The 16942-nt window shown below is 42.8% G+C and overlaps 1 protein-coding gene across 1 annotated transcript in view; it reads left to right on the top strand.

Moving 5' to 3' along the window:
• The first annotated feature begins 254 nt into the window (after positions 1–254).
• spire2 (spire-type actin nucleation factor 2) overlaps positions 255–16942 on the top strand; it is a 33261-nt gene continuing 16573 nt past the window's right edge. The window contains exons 1-6 of the mRNA XM_076733758.1: positions 255–716; positions 12488–12531; positions 12707–13087; positions 14816–14896; positions 15057–15221; positions 15980–16066. Coding sequence (XP_076589873.1) covers positions 419–716; positions 12488–12531; positions 12707–13087; positions 14816–14896; positions 15057–15221; positions 15980–16066 — 1056 coding nt within the window. The 5' untranslated portion in view covers positions 255–418. The remainder of the gene's footprint in view (positions 717–12487; positions 12532–12706; positions 13088–14815; positions 14897–15056; positions 15222–15979; positions 16067–16942) is intronic.

A 16942-nucleotide genomic window follows, 5' to 3' on the forward strand; every position in this document is an offset into this window, starting at 1 on the left:
AAACAGTCTTCTTGCACTGAGCTCGAGTAATTGGTAGTTCAGTGCCTTGCTCGAGAGCATCTCATTCGTAGCCGTTAAAAGATTGAAAACATTCACAGTCTGCGTCATATGTGAAATTAGACACTAATTTGAATTGAGGTGCATAACGTTTGTATTTGACTTTGATAGGCGACTTAACATTGCTCATAGCACTACGTGTTGATTAAAAGTGGTTTTACTTTTGAAAGCTTGGACCGGAAGTGCGGTGTTCAGTTATGGCTCCTTGGACGGTGTTGTGATAACGAGGTGCAGCTGCGCTAGTTGAAGAGAGGTAGACGTCAATAGGAGGACAGGAGACTGAGTCGAGCAGGAGTCAGCGGACAGCATAAATGGCCTCGGTGCCTGCCGACTGAAGGATGGACACCACGGTATCACAGCCATGGCCAGATCCACCAACAGAACCGCTGAGGACGGGGACCCACAAGTAACCGCCCACACGGACCGCGTCGAGGCGCGGGACCTGGCCGAGCCCCGGGAACTGTCTTTGGAGGAGGTGCTGAAGTCTTACGAGCAGCCCATCAACGAGGAGCAGGCATGGGCGGTGTGCTACCAGTGCTGCAGCGGTCTGAGGGTGCCCCGCCCGCCGGCTGGGAGAGTCAGCCGTGTGAAGGACCCGTCCTCCATCCTCCTGCACAGGGACGGAACCGTGTCATTGCAGCAGGAGCCCCGACACAACGGTAGGTTAACTGTCCGTTGATGCCCCCAACTTCCGTCCGCCCTGTCGCTCGTTGGTCGGAGCTGTGACACAAAACTCGAGCTTGAAAAAGTCAAATCTAACAATGTGTCCGTGCTGCACAAAGTAAGTTAGCGCTAACAGTTTGAGGAAACATTGTGTTTTGAATATTAGGATCAACGTTTCAGTTCGGCGTCACGTTATGTCCACGAATCAGCAGTCTTCTAGTAATATTTTGACTTTTTCCAACTGGTCCGTCTCATTCCCGCTGTCTTCGTCCAGCGGACTCCTCCGCGACAGGCGGCAAGTAAAGACAGTGAATCACTGTTAGTGTAAAGAAATTTATTAAAACTACATCCTACTCTGCTAACCATATCCGATTTTAACTCAAGCACATTAACCAGTGTTTCACAAAAGATACTGAGTCAGTAAGACGAGGAATAGCAGAAACCTTCAACTAAAAGTAATGCCTCATGAAATTATTAGAATTTCACACGGAGTTTGGTGCACAGGAACATCCTGCTCCTCCGTGCTATGCTGTCCCGTTGTAAGCAACATAATAATCCAGCCTGAGCGACCTTCGATCGATTATTGGATAATTTTGTAGAATCATGAGCTTCCTTTACATTAATAAACACTGTTGATTCGGACAGCTAAGTCTCTATTTTTGTCGCACTCGCGATGCCAACAAGGATGACTTGTGTTATGCCGGTATCAGTGATTAATTATTCATAGAGCGCAGCTTCACCCGAACATCCCCTCTTTCAAAGATTGTTTTGGAGGCTTCAAAGGGTGGATGGCGCCCCAAAGGGTTTTACGCAGTTTTCTGGTTGTTTCCCCCGCTGAATTCAGTCTGTACCTGCATAATCTCCCGCTGGATGTGAAGTATTTATGTTCTCAATGCGGGCTGGGCCCGAGAAACCTGTTCCAGAAGTCTGACCGGCACAGAGACAACTTTAGGCCAGACTTGATTTAAAAAAGCTTTTATTTGAACTATTTCCAAGCCTTGGATGAACTTATAGGCTACCTGCTTTTAGAGCTTTGAGAGCCACTTTACAATACATCCAATAAACCACACAGCACTTGTTGGAATAAAATCTCAACTTTTCCACCTCTTATTCCCACGGTCTTGAGCAAATACAGCCATTATTGCCAGAAAATGATGTTTTATTCAAGTGCCACTGGGAGCCCAGTGCACAGACTATGCTGAAAGTCACAGAAAGCCACTCACATGTCTTACGTTACGTGCTGCTTTTGCTCTACCTTTTCCCTAAAGCGACATACAGACAGAACATGTAGACATCTTGCACCAATTCCTTGCCGAGAGGCCAGAGAAGCCTTTATAAATATTAAAACCCGCCGGCGAGACATATCGAGAAAAGCAGGAACGTGAATTATCACATCTCAGTAAAAAAGGATTGTCTATGAAACGAGACAACACAACCCAATGAACATGCACCTTTGTGCTGTTTCGCCTGGTAACAGCTGTGCAGCACCTGTTAAGGAATCTAATAGACGAAGCTTACAGGTTGTCTCCAGGAGATTCTCGCTGCATGTTGCTTGGTAACAGGATGGCATCTATCTTAAACCGTTGTTATTGGTAATTGCAAATGCATGCTTTGTCAAAACTGGACTTAAAACTTCTCCCAGGGACCTAAATCCTTTAAGAGTACAGTTGATTATAATACTTCTTGTGTCATTGAACAGTTGCTGTGGTCATCAGTGCTCAGCTCTCACTGAGGATGTGTTTAGCTCTCATTAGCACAGCTGTTTATCCTTGCAGTCAGCGTTGGTTTACGCTCTGCTGATCCACAAGTAAACACAGCCCATATGTAAAGAGTGGTGGTAATCCCTTCATCAGCAGGAGGTGAGTCTATAATAGCGAGGCTGTCTACATAATGAATGCAACTAGTCAGCTCAAGGACCATTAACGGTCTTTAAGTGGCTGAATTCACCTCAAAACATCATGCCAGCTTTGGACCGCTGCACTGTAGAGAAAACCTTTACTGTCTGACAATAATCTGAGGTCCCAGCTTCACTGTTAATAAGTATTTTTATTGATTTATTTTTGCTGACCATATTAATTAACAATGGTACTGCTCACACATGCAAATTTAATGTAACCAAAAGCACTGGGCTGAATTTTACTAAAATAAAAGCCTCATTCATAGATTTAACTGCTGTACATGTAAATGTCTGTGCAGTGTATTCAAATAACACAAAATGTTATTGTACAACATCAGAATTTTACCTCATAAAAGTCGATCTGTTCGATCTGATGTTTCTATAGAAGATACTGAGAACTTCCTTTTTTGTCTCCATCACCAGTGCTGCTCATATTTTTCTGCTCAAATAACAATAAATAAGAAAAGTAAATGGTAAAAAGCACATTTTTGTCATGAATGTAGGGGATACAATTGTCCCCTTCCCGGTGTGGGAAGGTCCAAGAATGGACCACTCACTGAAGTCAGGGAGGGGATCTCAAATCTTTCCACATTAACAATAAGCGTCAGAGGTGGAGCACCTCATCTCCTCCAAGAAGACACAAAGCAGCATCACTGAGCCACTTCTTAAAACGAGAAGGGGAGGTACATTTCATGGTAAGGCTGCTGGGTTTCATAATGTAGTTCAGAATGTTCAGAATGCCAAGAGCATGTCTGAGCTAATGAGGTTCCCCAAATACTAAACCAATAACTAGCTGGAAATGAGATGTTTTCTCTCTTAAGGACATGAACTGAAAATATGAAAAAAGGCCCAGAAATGTTCAGTTTAGGATGTTTTTTTTAAACAAGACAAACTTTTCTGCCAAACTTACAGTATCTAATGATTTGGTTTGCCTGACCTTCGATTGAATTTACAGTAGAGCAGTCTAAAATGACGTCTAATTCCCTTGAAATCTGAACTTCATCAGGTTGTACAGCAGTCTGCAGAGGAGGAAGTTCATGTGAATCCAAATGTGAGCTGCACTCCACAGCATTTTAATGTGAACAGACACCTGATGGATCAGGACACTGCAGCAGAGAAAAGCATCTCATCCTCACTGACATGCTGCACATTCACTCCGCTCACCAGAATGACATTCCAGTGTCTGACGCGATCATGAAGTAAAGACATAAAGACATACAGCACACAGCACCACGTCCACAGAAAGCTGGACTCACCAACATTTTTCTGCTTCGCTTTGAAATATGACCAACCGTCCCGGTCAGTGAATATGTGCGTGTGTGCAGTTTACTGACGTCACTGACGTCGGCTGTTGCAGTGACCGCGGCCCGTTCCCTCTTCAGAGAGAGCACAAAAGTGACCTGAAGCAGCCGCACTGTAATCACACTGAATCACAGCACTGCGATAAGCTCTCGTCACGTCGAAATGTTATTTCCAAACTGCCATCTGGCTCACTTTGGAAGTTAATACTGAGCGATGCGCAATATTTCAAGTCGTTGGGGCAGAGCAGCAAACTGTGCACACAATACATTATTGTGAGTTATTACTAGTAATGTGATTACTTTTTTCAGCGTCAGGGATTCAAGCTGCAGCTAACTGCTATCTGGATAATCACTTTATCTGTCAAGATTTACTGGGTATCACTTTGATTAATCAATTAGTAATTGGATAAAAAGAAAAAAGGTAAACTTTATTATTTCCAACATTTCAAAAAACAAAACTTATTCAGTGTTTTATTACACCGTGCTCTTTCAAACAACTTGGCAAGGCAAGTACAGACAAGGCCACTACAATAAGAAGGACAAGTGACGTTAAATGAATGGATGCTGGGCATGCTGACATGTATTGAGAGTATATGAAATATTCTCCAAACTCCATAATGTTATGTTGTTCCCGAGCATCTCTTTGACTTGATTTCAGCTCATTTTCACGACTCATGCGTTTCGATGTTCTTTTTTTATGCAACAGTATTTTCTTAAGTGCAATTCAACATATGGCATTGGTAGATTTTTCCTAAAAATAGCACAGGTTTTTTTATAATCTGTACATAATGTACATATACATAGTTGACTTTTTTTATCCTGTATCTGTATCGTGCATCATAACAGACCCTGCTGTCTTACCAGGAGTTTGGTGGAGGGTTAACACCAGTTTGTGTGCTCAGTGGGGAGACTGGTCAGGCACAGGCAGGCGTGTGTTCTTAGCTGTCTTTCTAACATGAGCTAGCGGTGTATGTGCATTGGTATGAACCCAAATGGAAACACAGCGCTTTGTTGTCAAACTGAGGTTTGAACTTTGACGTTCGTCCCATCCCATTTCAAGTGCAGCACTGTCCTTATGTGAGTCTAGATCACTTTAATGGCACAGTACCTTCAGCCTCATTCATACATTTATGACTCAGTGGGTCTAATGGAAATCATATTGTCCCTCATAAAAACTGATTGTTGCACTGCAGCTGCAATGTGCCATATTCCAAAGTGCTCACTTTGAGACTGTGTTGGTACAATATGAGCGTGAGAAATGTTCCTGACTTGTCATCTATTCAATTTTGGATATCTTCCTCCTGCACCAACTTGGCTTCATCCTGTCTGTGAACAATAAACAGACGGAGGGAGGCGTGAGATTTATAACCCTGATGACAAAGAAGTTGGGACGAGCAAAGTGTCCTGAGTCCATGTATTAATCTCCTTTATCCATTCATGTGTTCACAAAGTGGTGAACCTCTCTCCATCCTCGCCTGTGAACGACTGAGTCTTTCCAGGATGCCCCTTTCATACCCAATCATGATACTATCACCTGTTACCAATCAACCTGTTTACCTGTGGAATGTTCCAAACAGGTGTTTCTGGAACATTCCACTTCTTCAGATACTCCTGTCCAAACTTGTGTTTACAAAAGTCAATGAAGTTGATGAGGTCAAGCTTTAAATATGCTGTCTTTATATTGAGTATATATCAAAAGAGTTACCAAATTATCTCACTATTTTACAGTGTTGAGAAAGAATTTTAAATGTAGTTTAGGCTTAGTTGCTTATTGAAATTTGTAGTTGGTTTAAAGTCACATTTAAGTGTCTGTTTATGAGTTGTAAGAAATCCAAAATGATCTTTCAGAAGGAGCTGATGTTTACTGTAAGCTCCATTAAATTTAACAGTTTGTTAAGGGAGCAAGGCAAGCTAATCACCAACGTGCCCTGAACCCACGGAGAGCTTTAAGCTATGCTAACATTAGATTTAGTCCTTAAAGAGAATGAAGACATGTTATCCAACCAATCAACATACATAATTGATATTTACCGTAGCAAACACTGCACGATGGTGCGTCCTTTCAAATTTTTGCTGTTTTTCTGCATATGATACATCTATGACACACACAGGAACTAAAAATCATCCAATGAGAAAGATGCCTGGAAGCGGTGAGAATTTGTACTCACACCTGCAGATAAATGATTGGTTTAAAAAGGGAAAACAGCAGGTGGAGATGGCTACCTGTATCTGTCCCCCTGAACACAGCCAAATCATTTGTTTCATCTTTGCTCATCAGGTTATCATAAACAGATTTTTGTCAAGAGTAAATCTGCAGTTTTATTAATGTTTTACACATTTTACACATGCGTCCCAACTTTTTTGGAATTGTTATAGAACGGTTCACAGTAATTCCTCAATCAGCTGCTCACTGTTCTGTTTGAAGGCTGCTGAAAGACACTGCAGGACAGCGATTCACTGAGTGCACTTAAGGCCAGCAGGAAGTCAGAGTCCAGAGACATATCGCCCCGGTCAGGTAGAACGCTCACATCAACTGAGTGTCAACTGCTTTTTTCAACACAAAAGACAAAAAGCTGTTTTTATCTCGCTGGCTCGGCATGTTGAAACACAGTGCTCCGGTTTTCCCATCACAGCATCACTCTGCTCCTCAAGAGATCATGCCAGATGTCTGTCATGCAGAGAGGAGCTTTGACGCACAGCAGTCAGTTCATGTGACATATAATTCTACATCTGAATGCACCTCCAAATATATATGTATTTATTATCAGAGTGATTTCATGTCCCTTGATTATGGCTCTCCTGCAGTAAATGCACTCACAATGATTTATAAAAAATGTGCAAAGGTCAACTTTGACTTGACATACAGGTGAAGGTGCAAGTGCTGCACCCTACGATACCTGATGTGTACTCAGAGATAAAGCTCAGTTCCTGCTATTTGATTTTATTCTTCCGATTTCTTTCTGTCCCTCTTGTTCATTTCTAACTGGCTCTGCTCTTCCCAGCCCAGTTTCCCCCCCCCTCTGTCACTTTGCAGTTTTTTTGAATTTGGTCTCTCAGACCTTATTACCATGGTAACAGATGGCAAAGTCCATCTTGGGAGGATAGAATACTTTCCGTCTTTCGACAGGATAAACTATGTGTGACTTAAAGCTAATGAGAGGGAACGCTGAGGTTCATGGTGTGAAGGAGCCTTCAGAGAGTCAGACTGCAGAGTTGACAGACCGTCCCTGCTTTTAGCCATGTTGTGGAATTGCTCAAGGGATGTTTGGTCGGTCGGTTGGTCCCCTTCTTTGGTCCAGACTGAAATACCTCTGCTACTCTTGGATGAACTTTGCTCCATGTGCTGCCTTCAAATGAAACTCAGGAGCTTGTGCAAGTCGTGCGCACAATACAGTCGGCATTCAAGTGGTTAAGTCGTGAGAACGCTGCTGCAAAGCGACGGCAACATAGACGTTATTTGTGGCTGTGTGGAAGACACCAAGGCTAATGCAGGAAAATCAAAGGCTTAATGACAGAGGAAAAAGATGAGGCTGTCGGGAAAATCAGCATTTTCCTCGAATATAATATAAAATTACGAAAAGAAGCCCCTAATGAAATAAGAACATAATAATATGCCATACATAAATGAACTTACATGCCATTTCTGAAAACGTCAGCATACATGTCACAGCTGGTGAACTGGGAGCTTTCAGAAAATTTCCACGTCCACACGACTGCATGTGAAGGCAGCAGTTCTCAGTATTGACTCTAATGACTGTGGTGATGCCCTGATTTTTCCTTTGGCACCATGATCTGATCTAACTTTGAATTTATCCAGTACTTTGGTTTATCCCCAGTAGTGTACTGTACAGTGAGTAAATAGAGATTTCATAAGTTTTCTTCATCACTGTGAGCACTACAGTGAATAAAATCCACACTCAGAATTCAGACACTCAAGTGAAATGGCACAAAGCAGATGTAGTGCACTGTATGGCAAATTGGGAGTTATTTGGACACAGACTATGTTTAGAGATATTTAGCAACAGTTAGCCCTCTGAGTCAGGCTAAGTTAAAATGGAAATCACGGTAAACATTACACTTGCTAAACTTCATCACGTTAACATTGCTGCCATGCTGACATTAGCATTTAGCTTTGCAAAGTCACAAACACGACTACTAGTCCTGTTTTGACTGGCTTTTTTTTTTCTCTCCAAAATCTAAGCCTGTGGGCTCTTAGTGGTGTTTTCATTGCAAATTCCTCTCCTCTTTTGTGTTTACTGGCCTGCAGCTGTGGGAAAGTGGCAGAGGTATCACTGGTTCCACTGTGTGACCCCGGCCGTGCATTATGTGAACCTGTCTGACAGGTTTGCAGGGCTTCATGTAATTTCAATCCTGTGGGGAGGGCATCATAAGAAAGAGTTTCCTCGCTCTCCTCAGTGTCAGTTGCTGCCTTTTGTTGCAGAGTGAAGCAGCGTCTGTGTTCACATGGGGAGCTGAGTGACGCTCTGAGGTTCATGTCCTGCTCTCAGCACTTTGTTGTTGACAGGGGAGGATGCTGTGGCAGGCTGACCCAACCCCATCACCACGTCTACACCTACGCTCCGTGTTTCTCATCTTTTTTCTGCTGATCTCTCTCATCTCTCTCCCTCCTTTCATCCTCTCGCTCTTTCCTGCTGTTTCCACGGGTTCCTTCTCTCTCCGTCTTTGTCTTCGTCTCCTGCTCCTCTTGTCCGTCCGTTCTCGTGTTTCTCTGCAGTGAGAGCTGCTGATTGAGGAGTTTCAGGCCTCTCGGGTGTCGTTACTGACATCAGAGCTGGGAGAAAGAGCTTTCTTACTCTCTCTCACACACACACACACACACACACACACACACACACACACATAAGCATGCTAAACCTGGCTGCGACACAATAATGCATGACCAAGACTGGGACATGTGGAGTATGACATTTGATTTAGCGAGTACTGAAAAAAGACTCGTTTAGTTTTTTATTATTGCTATAAAATTCACAACATGGCTGTCAGCGACACACGTATTGGGTTTTCCTCTTGGATGCACTCCTGATTTTTGTTTAAAGCTGCCCCAGGCAAGATTTTTAAGCAATGCCTGTATATATCTCCAACTGCTGGAAGTGGCAAATCAAATTTAGTATAGATATAAATCTCTTCTTAGAATTACTGCAGAGAGCACCAGCTGTTATTCAAAAGCTTTATTTTGGAAAGGTATGTTCATTTCCTGTTATTGTGGTTTTGCCAGATGCTCACATTCATATGAAACTGACAAGAAAAAGTGCTTCAAGACATTTTGAGAAGACTTTAGCTGCTTTGGCAGGAGAAACTTCAGGAAGCATATTACAGCATAAGAGGCGACTCAAACCTTCCAATTAAAATACAGATTCAAGTTTCAAAAGTGTCATAAAACTAATTCTTTCATATTGCAGCAAAATGTGGGAGGCTCACTAATTAAAGAAGAAAAACAGGACACTGACCCCAAAAATCACCATCCTGCATATCTAGGATAAGAAAAAACTGGAAGAAGCGATAGAAAATAATAGATAAAACCAACTCATATCCCAAAACAGTTACGAGAATTAAGAACATTGAAAAGGCAGTTTCAGCTAGCCTCATGTTTAATAAAACACAGAGAATCTTTAAAGACTTGGTGATTAGTAATTAGTTATTAGAACAGAAAACACTGGTTAGACAAAGAGTTGAACAGAAGTGAGGACAGAAGGTTATTTTCTTATAGAATTCCTAAAAAATAAAAATGCATGAAGGAAAATAATGAAGTCATGGGCTTTCTCCCATTTTCAGGGAATGAAATGACAAACAGGAACATGATGGCTCGTTTAAAGCTTGATGCTGCTGCATCGCCACCTATTGGCCTAATGGCACCCAAAAAATGAATGTTATGATCATATCTGCTCATTGTTTCTGCACGTCCTCCAAATGAGGTCGCAATAGCAGAAGCAACATTTTTTTTGTAACATATGTATTGTTTGTGAGATGAAGGCAGTTTTGAATTGTGAAAAAAAGGTTTGAGGTGACTAACAGTTAAGAACAGAGAATGAGAGGGAGACTGTTTTCCAGCCTCAGTCAGATCGGGTGCACCTGTGCGTCTGCATTTTTTTCACCTCCAGCTCTCAGCGCCGCCCTGAGCAGGGTTCAGCTCACAGCCTGTGGATCTAAAAGGGGCTTTGTGCCCTCAGAGAAGGTGACTTACTGACAACACCGCTGGGGAGACACACCGTCCCACACACCGTCTGACAGTGTGAGGCAATCATATCACATTTGTTTATTGATGAATCCCCAATGTCTATTTATTTCACTTCGTTTTTATTTATTAGTGTTTTATTGTAGTGGCCTTGTTTGAACTCGCCTTGCAGAATTGAGCATTTTGAGTATAATATTTACAATGTATTTACACTAATACAAGGCATACATTTGGTTTTTTGAATCGCTGGAAACAATAAGATGAAGCTTTTGTCTTTGTATCTGATTAATAATCATTTTATCGATGTAAAAATCGTCAGATTAATTGCTTATCAAAACAGTCATTCGTTACAGACCCCATTTTGTTGACAGTATCTTTCCACAGGACTAATCAATGAATCAAATGCTTTAAAAAAACCTCTGTCTGTGGCCTCTAATAAGTCCATCCAATTATAACATTCAGCCCAAATTAAATGACTGGATGGCCTACCTGCCTGTCTACCTAGATACCTGTGTAGACACACACACTCTAACCGTGCACTCACTGCGTAAGTCCTCCACAACACGTGGCTGATAAATCTATAGTGATCTAGTCGCACAAGAATGGCAGAGAAAGTGCTGCCAGATTTTTCCAATGCTAATGTGCTATCTTTACAGCTGTTAGTACTGACAGCAGTCATGATAGTGGTTTACATTCATTCTGATAACATTAGGTGTTTCTTACATGTGAATGAGAGGTTGTTGGACACAGTTAGCATGACAGTGATGGGCTGCACTCCAGTAAACACTCGAGATGTAATGATACCAGAAACTCAGGGTACGATAATACCTCGATATTAAGGCCATGATATGATATGTATTGTAATATTTAGAAAAAAAGAAAGAGAAACTACTTGAAAAATGCCCTTTATTAATAAATTAGTGTACACAGCTTTTTTTATTCATATAAAATTATTTTTTTAACTTAAAGGGTTGCTGCTTTCCTTCTTTCATAAAACAAGCAGCCAGCCATGACCTAAGCATGTGCTAAAAATTGGCTTGAATTGTCTTTGGCAATGAGTGATTGAACCATGTAGAATTTAAAAACAAAAACAATGCAGCATTCAGTAGCAGTCCTTTAAGAAAATGATTACAAGAGCTGTTCCATCAGGTGAACTAATCCAGGACAGTTTATGTACTAGCAGGTTTAACAGTCTCTGTTTGGTGGTCAGCTCGGCTGTGGTAGTTGAACTGCGGTGGAAAAAGACGCTGCTACACGCCTCACTCGACCAAGCAGACGGCTGGAACGTTCAGACCCGCTGGTGATCTGTGGTGACAGTCCGGCCTCTCTCAAAGCTACATCCATATTTCAGCATTTTACGACAGCAATGCAATGATGATTGTTGTTTTTCTTCATGTCAAGCTCCCACTGCAGAACAGCGTTTCAAAACCTCAGCTATGTTGAGTCCAGTGTGTGACTGGAAAAGAGGCTGCAGCGTCCGTAGAGCAAAACTTTTCGTTTCCCATTCGCTGGTCATAACATGAACTGTGACTGTAATGTAGCTCTGAGGAGCTGGTGAAGTCCACCTATCTGTGGTCACTGAGATTCACTCTGCTTGTTTGAGGCTCTGTGCCACTTTAGCTTTTGTGTCATTGTACAGAGCTGCTATCACTGTGGGACTAAAGTGTGGCCTTGGTGGAATTGAATACTTTGGCTCCAGCGTCTTTACTGACCACTGAAATTCATTGTCATCAACCACAGAGAACGGTCTTAAGTTCTTGGCTTTATATTCACCGATGCATCTTGTTATCTCTTCAGCTCTTGGACTGTTATGGGAAGCTCCAGGTGCTTTTTTCAGGCTCCCCTGGCCTGGCTGAAGCTTTGTTGTTCTTGTGATCTGAGCTTTTCTGGGTGGCGATGTGCCAAATGGCTTCTCATCACATCTTTATGTGTTTCCTGTAGTGTAGTTGACCATCGTTCGGCAGTTTTTGCAGGTTGTGTTGCATTTGTCAGTTTACTTTTTGCCATTGTCATTACTTGAAACTGGAAAAACTGAACTGGTGGCACACATCAGCTCTAGAAGTCGATGTAGGATCTTCAATCTCTTGTTCCATTATCGCCACATTTGTCCTTAATTTTCTCGTTGGGTTTATTTTTAGCAGTGCTTTGCTTGCATGCAAAGGATGATGGAAGTCTGTCTTCTTGACCGCTATGATTACGCCCTCTGCTGTTCAAACAAAAGCAATACAAATTTTGACAAGGAGAGCTAATAAATAACCATGTTAGTAGATAGCAACAATGCATTGAGCCATATTTCTATTTCTTCAGAATTGTCCTTTAAAGTTCTGTTGATGTCAGGTCTTAATTGGTTTTGTGTCTCCTCCTTTGTCTCCTCAGATGCCACTGATGAGCCTCCTTGCCCACCTGCTACAGAGTGTCAGGTGAGAAAGAAAGAAGAGACAGACATCACTTCACAGTTTAAATGGTGATAGTAAAAATGCATTTCTCTGTTGAATTTAGTTCAGGTATCAGCTATTACAAAACCTTTTAGTTGCCACAAAAGGGTTCACAAGGTGACATAAACTATATTTTATACTTCATGAATTTCATTTCCAGCTGGTTCAGTCGCTGGGTGTGGCCATCTACCGAGCTCTGGACTGGGGGCTGGATGACAGCGAGGAACGGGAGCTCACCCCGCAGCTGGAGCACCTCATCGAACGCATGGCAGGGGGGGACCAGGGCGGAGAGGGCCACAGCACCGCTGGGAACGGTACAACAGATGAGGGGTATAGTGGCCAGGAAGAGGAGGAGGAAGAGGAGGAGCAGGAGGGAGTGATGAAGCCAGTGTGCACATACCGTCAGGTGATGTCGTTGTGTGCGTCTCGGCTGGCCAACCCATGCTTGGCTCCAGAGCACTACCAGGCTGTCTGCAGGGCTCTGTTTGTAGAGACTCTGGAGCTGCAGACCTTCCTCATCAAGATCAGAGATGCAAAGGAGGTACGTTAGTCATGTCAATGTTAAGGTAACCCCTAACAAAGAACACCCATAGCTAAGTAGCTAAGAACATTGAGAGAATAGGAAAATAGATGGATGACCTACTTTTCTTTTATTTCAGTGGACTTTCATTGCTTCTGCCTGCAGTGGCCTGCATCTCACTGTGTGTGCCCTCTGAATCTGAAATGCTTGTTCTCAGTCTGTTGGGTGGAAAAGGTTTTGATCTGCTGATCTTGGGGCCTCCCTGGGCTGTAAAGGTCCTTAATTTAATCCAGAGCCAGGCCGTAGATGCCTTGTAGGTACAGTAATTAATAGAATTTGTAAAAATGTATTGTAGATGTAATGCTGAAATTAGAGTGATATGACAGGACCTGCTCAGTTCTGGATGAGCTGCAACTGTGAGACTGAGTGGGAGTTTAAACAGGTAGAGAGAGTCACAGGTGTGTGGTGATATAAAAGCATGTGTGACTTGATCTATGTCAGTGAAAGTGAGCGTGTGTCTTATCTTGGAGATGGTTCTTAATTGACTGATATGCTGCTCAGAGGATCAGTGGAAAAGGTATCCTCAAGGTTCTTTGCCACAGACTGTGGCATTGGCAGTAAGAGAACCAAGGGTGGATTGTTTTTTTTGTTTGTTTTTGTGATGTTCTGGAACAAAGATCAAATCCCTGACGTTAGCTGCCATCCAGTTGTTAACTTTGAATACACAGGAATGGTTAGATTGTTCAGTTCGTGTGCTTTAAATGAGAGGTATAATTGTGTATCGTCAGCGTAATGGTGAAATTAGAAGTTGTGTTGCTGGATGAATGTCCAAGGGGTAACATACAAAATGATGCAAAATCCTGGATGGAGACAAAAGATTTCCTGTTTTCCAGATAAGGAGAAAGCCGCTCTTCAGTCTCTCAATAAGAATTTTTTGCTCTATGGTGTCAAAGGCTGCACTTCAGCCCAGCAGCAGGAGGACAGAGCAGCATCCACAGTCTGTCACCAGTAACAAGTGATTTGTTACACAAAGGAGAGCTTTTTCTGTACTGTGGAGCTTATGTATGTAGGCATATATAGACAGCGGAAGGGTGGTGGGACTGTGGGCCACCTGTGTTTATGTGACTTGGGGAAAATGGCTGCCATGTGAATCTGGTCTATACATGTGTGTTCTCGTGCGTGTACACGAATAAAAATGGAACTGTCTCATAAAAACAATACTCCGTGGCACCACAAGTCCTGAAAACTCCACGGTGCCTTTAATTACTGAATCTGGGAACAAGGCACCAGAGCTGTACAATATACAATCATGTGTTCACAAAGTGGGGAACCTTGCGTGCACATGGTATTCCACATGGATTCTTGGTGGCATTTCACATCTCTCTTTAATTTTTTAAATCTCCAGGTAAAGTCTTCAGTTGAGCATTAGAATTTGATTTTTTTTCTAATTTTGGTGCCCCCAGCTGGTATTATCATTAAACAAGAAACTGCTGGAGACAGCAATGCATGCTGATCAGAGTCAGAGACACAGGCTGAAAGAAACAGACAAAACATAAAACTTTTGTCATCAGAATAATTTGTAAATATCACACATGGGGGTTTTATCATGACAATACTGCAGTCTAATGAATACAGCCCCTTCAGATTCTGCACTATATGGCAAACAAACCAGTGTTTGAACGGTTACCACTGTTTTAGCTTGCTATTGTTAAAAGAAAGTCAAATCTGTCTCTTCCTTTTGGTGCACAGATGCTGAAGAAGATCACAACAGAGGAAGCTTTGGAAGACCGGTCTACAGCTGAGCTGGATGCCCTGAAACACAGAGACTGGGTGAGACTTAACGAACGAGGGCACAGTGTGACTGAGAGGACAATACAACAGTGTGTTTGACCGAAGAAGGCAGTGTTGTTGTGTTGACATGTGCAGATGTTTGTGTGTGTGTGTGTGTGTGTGTGTGTGTGTGTGTGTGTTGCTGTTGTTTCCATCCCAGGCTCGTCTGTGGGTGCAGCTGATGAAGGAGCTCAGGCAGGGAGTGAAGCTGAAGAAGGTGCAGGAGCAGCCGTTCAACCCACTGCCCACTGAGTTCAGCCTCACACCCTTTGAGATGCTGATGCAGGACATACGAGCTCGCAAGTTCCAGCTACGCAAAGTCATGGTGAGAGACGAGACTGAGTTTTAGTTTTCTTTAAATGGGGCATGAGGACTTTGAGTGCAGCCAGGGGTCTGTAGGCCACTGTCTTCCTCTTTTTTCAGGCAGTCCACTGTACCACATACTGTTCTGGATTTGGTTCAGGAAGAAAAGGTTATGTAGCAGGCATGCATGTGGCAGTCACCTTGAGGCCTTCTCCACGGGCAATTACATAATTCAGCCTCAGAACACAAATATTAATGAAGGCTTCTCTCAGCCTTCTGTTATTCTGGCAGCAGTTGCACAGACAATCATCACCCAACTCTGCAGTTCCCCTCGGCTCTGTGGAGCTTTTCAGCTTCTTTCAGCACCTTGTTTTGGTTTTACGGCCTGAAACTGAGCTCATTTGGTTCACTCTGACAGCTCATATCGACATTTGAGCTGTCAGACATATGCCTTGTTGACATATAGACATATCCTAGTTGACATATCCCTGTCAACCAGCTGGTGAACATACTGGAGCGTTTAGCAGCTAATGGGACAGATTTCTTTTCAAGAGCTGGTGGACACCAAAACAGAGCTCAAAGGAGAGCGAATATTGTACTTGGATTTTTATAGGTGGACTCAAATGTATGCTAATGTTTCTGCAGGATGTGTTGATAGCTAGATTGTAGACTATAGTAAACTCATGATGTACTTATTTCTTTCTAAAACATGTCAGCATCTCGCTGTATGATTTCCAGACACGGTGCTACAGCTGCTGTCGTGTTTCTTGTCTTATCCAGGTGGGTGGTGACATTCCTACCAGAGTGAAGAGAAATGCCCATGAACTGATACTGGATTTCATCAGATCAAGACCTCCACTTAAACCAGTGAGTGGGTTTTTGTCTCGTAATAGAAATTCACCCCAGCGTTATGAAGAAGAGTACATTCAAGTGTGCAAGGTTTCTCTCCATTTCCAGTGTGTCATACAGAAGAAGTAAGGATTGCAATAAGCAGGCTTAGAAACTAAGATAAATGAAGCTTTATTTTAAGGTAAATAAGGCTGAATGATCTTATAAGGCAGGTTTGTCTGTAACTTAATGAGGGTAATGTGACAATTAAGTGTCTTTGTCTTGTCCTACACCCTGGCTGAACTCCTGTAGTACTGTAGTGGTGTTGTGGTACCTGGATTATAGTTTTTTTGGCATTGCTGTCGAGCTAACCCAGAAAGTTAAATAACAGCTTACTAGAAAAGCAGCCAATTCTAAATGCACCTCTGAGCCCCTGATAATATCTTGCACTATAATTAATATTGTGGCACGGTGATGCAGCAGGTAGGTCGCTGGTTCGATCCCCAGGTTGGGCTGGGCCTTTCTGTGTGAAGTTTGCATGTTCTTCCCGTGCATGCATGGGTTCTCTCCGGGCACTCCGGCGTCCTCCCACAGACCAAAAACACGCTCATTAGGTTAATTGGTGACTCTAAATTGTCCATAGGTGTGAGTGTGAGTGTGAGTGGTTGTATGTCTGTATGTCTGTGTCGCCCTGCAATCGGCTGGCGACCGGTTCAGGGTGTACCCCGCTTCTCTCGCCCATTGCCAGCTGGGATAGGCTCCAGCCCCCCGCAACCCCGAAAGGGATATGCGGATATAGAAGATGAATGAATGAATGAATGAATAATTAATATTTTCCTGATAACAGCTGAACAATGGGAGATTTCCATGTCAATGCAAGCTTGTATGTAATACATTATTGTACTAAAACTAGCT

This window comes from Chaetodon auriga, chromosome 6 (assembly GCF_051107435.1).
Source record: "Chaetodon auriga isolate fChaAug3 chromosome 6, fChaAug3.hap1, whole genome shotgun sequence".
In the NCBI taxonomy this organism is placed as follows: domain Eukaryota; kingdom Metazoa; phylum Chordata; class Actinopteri; order Chaetodontiformes; family Chaetodontidae; genus Chaetodon; species Chaetodon auriga.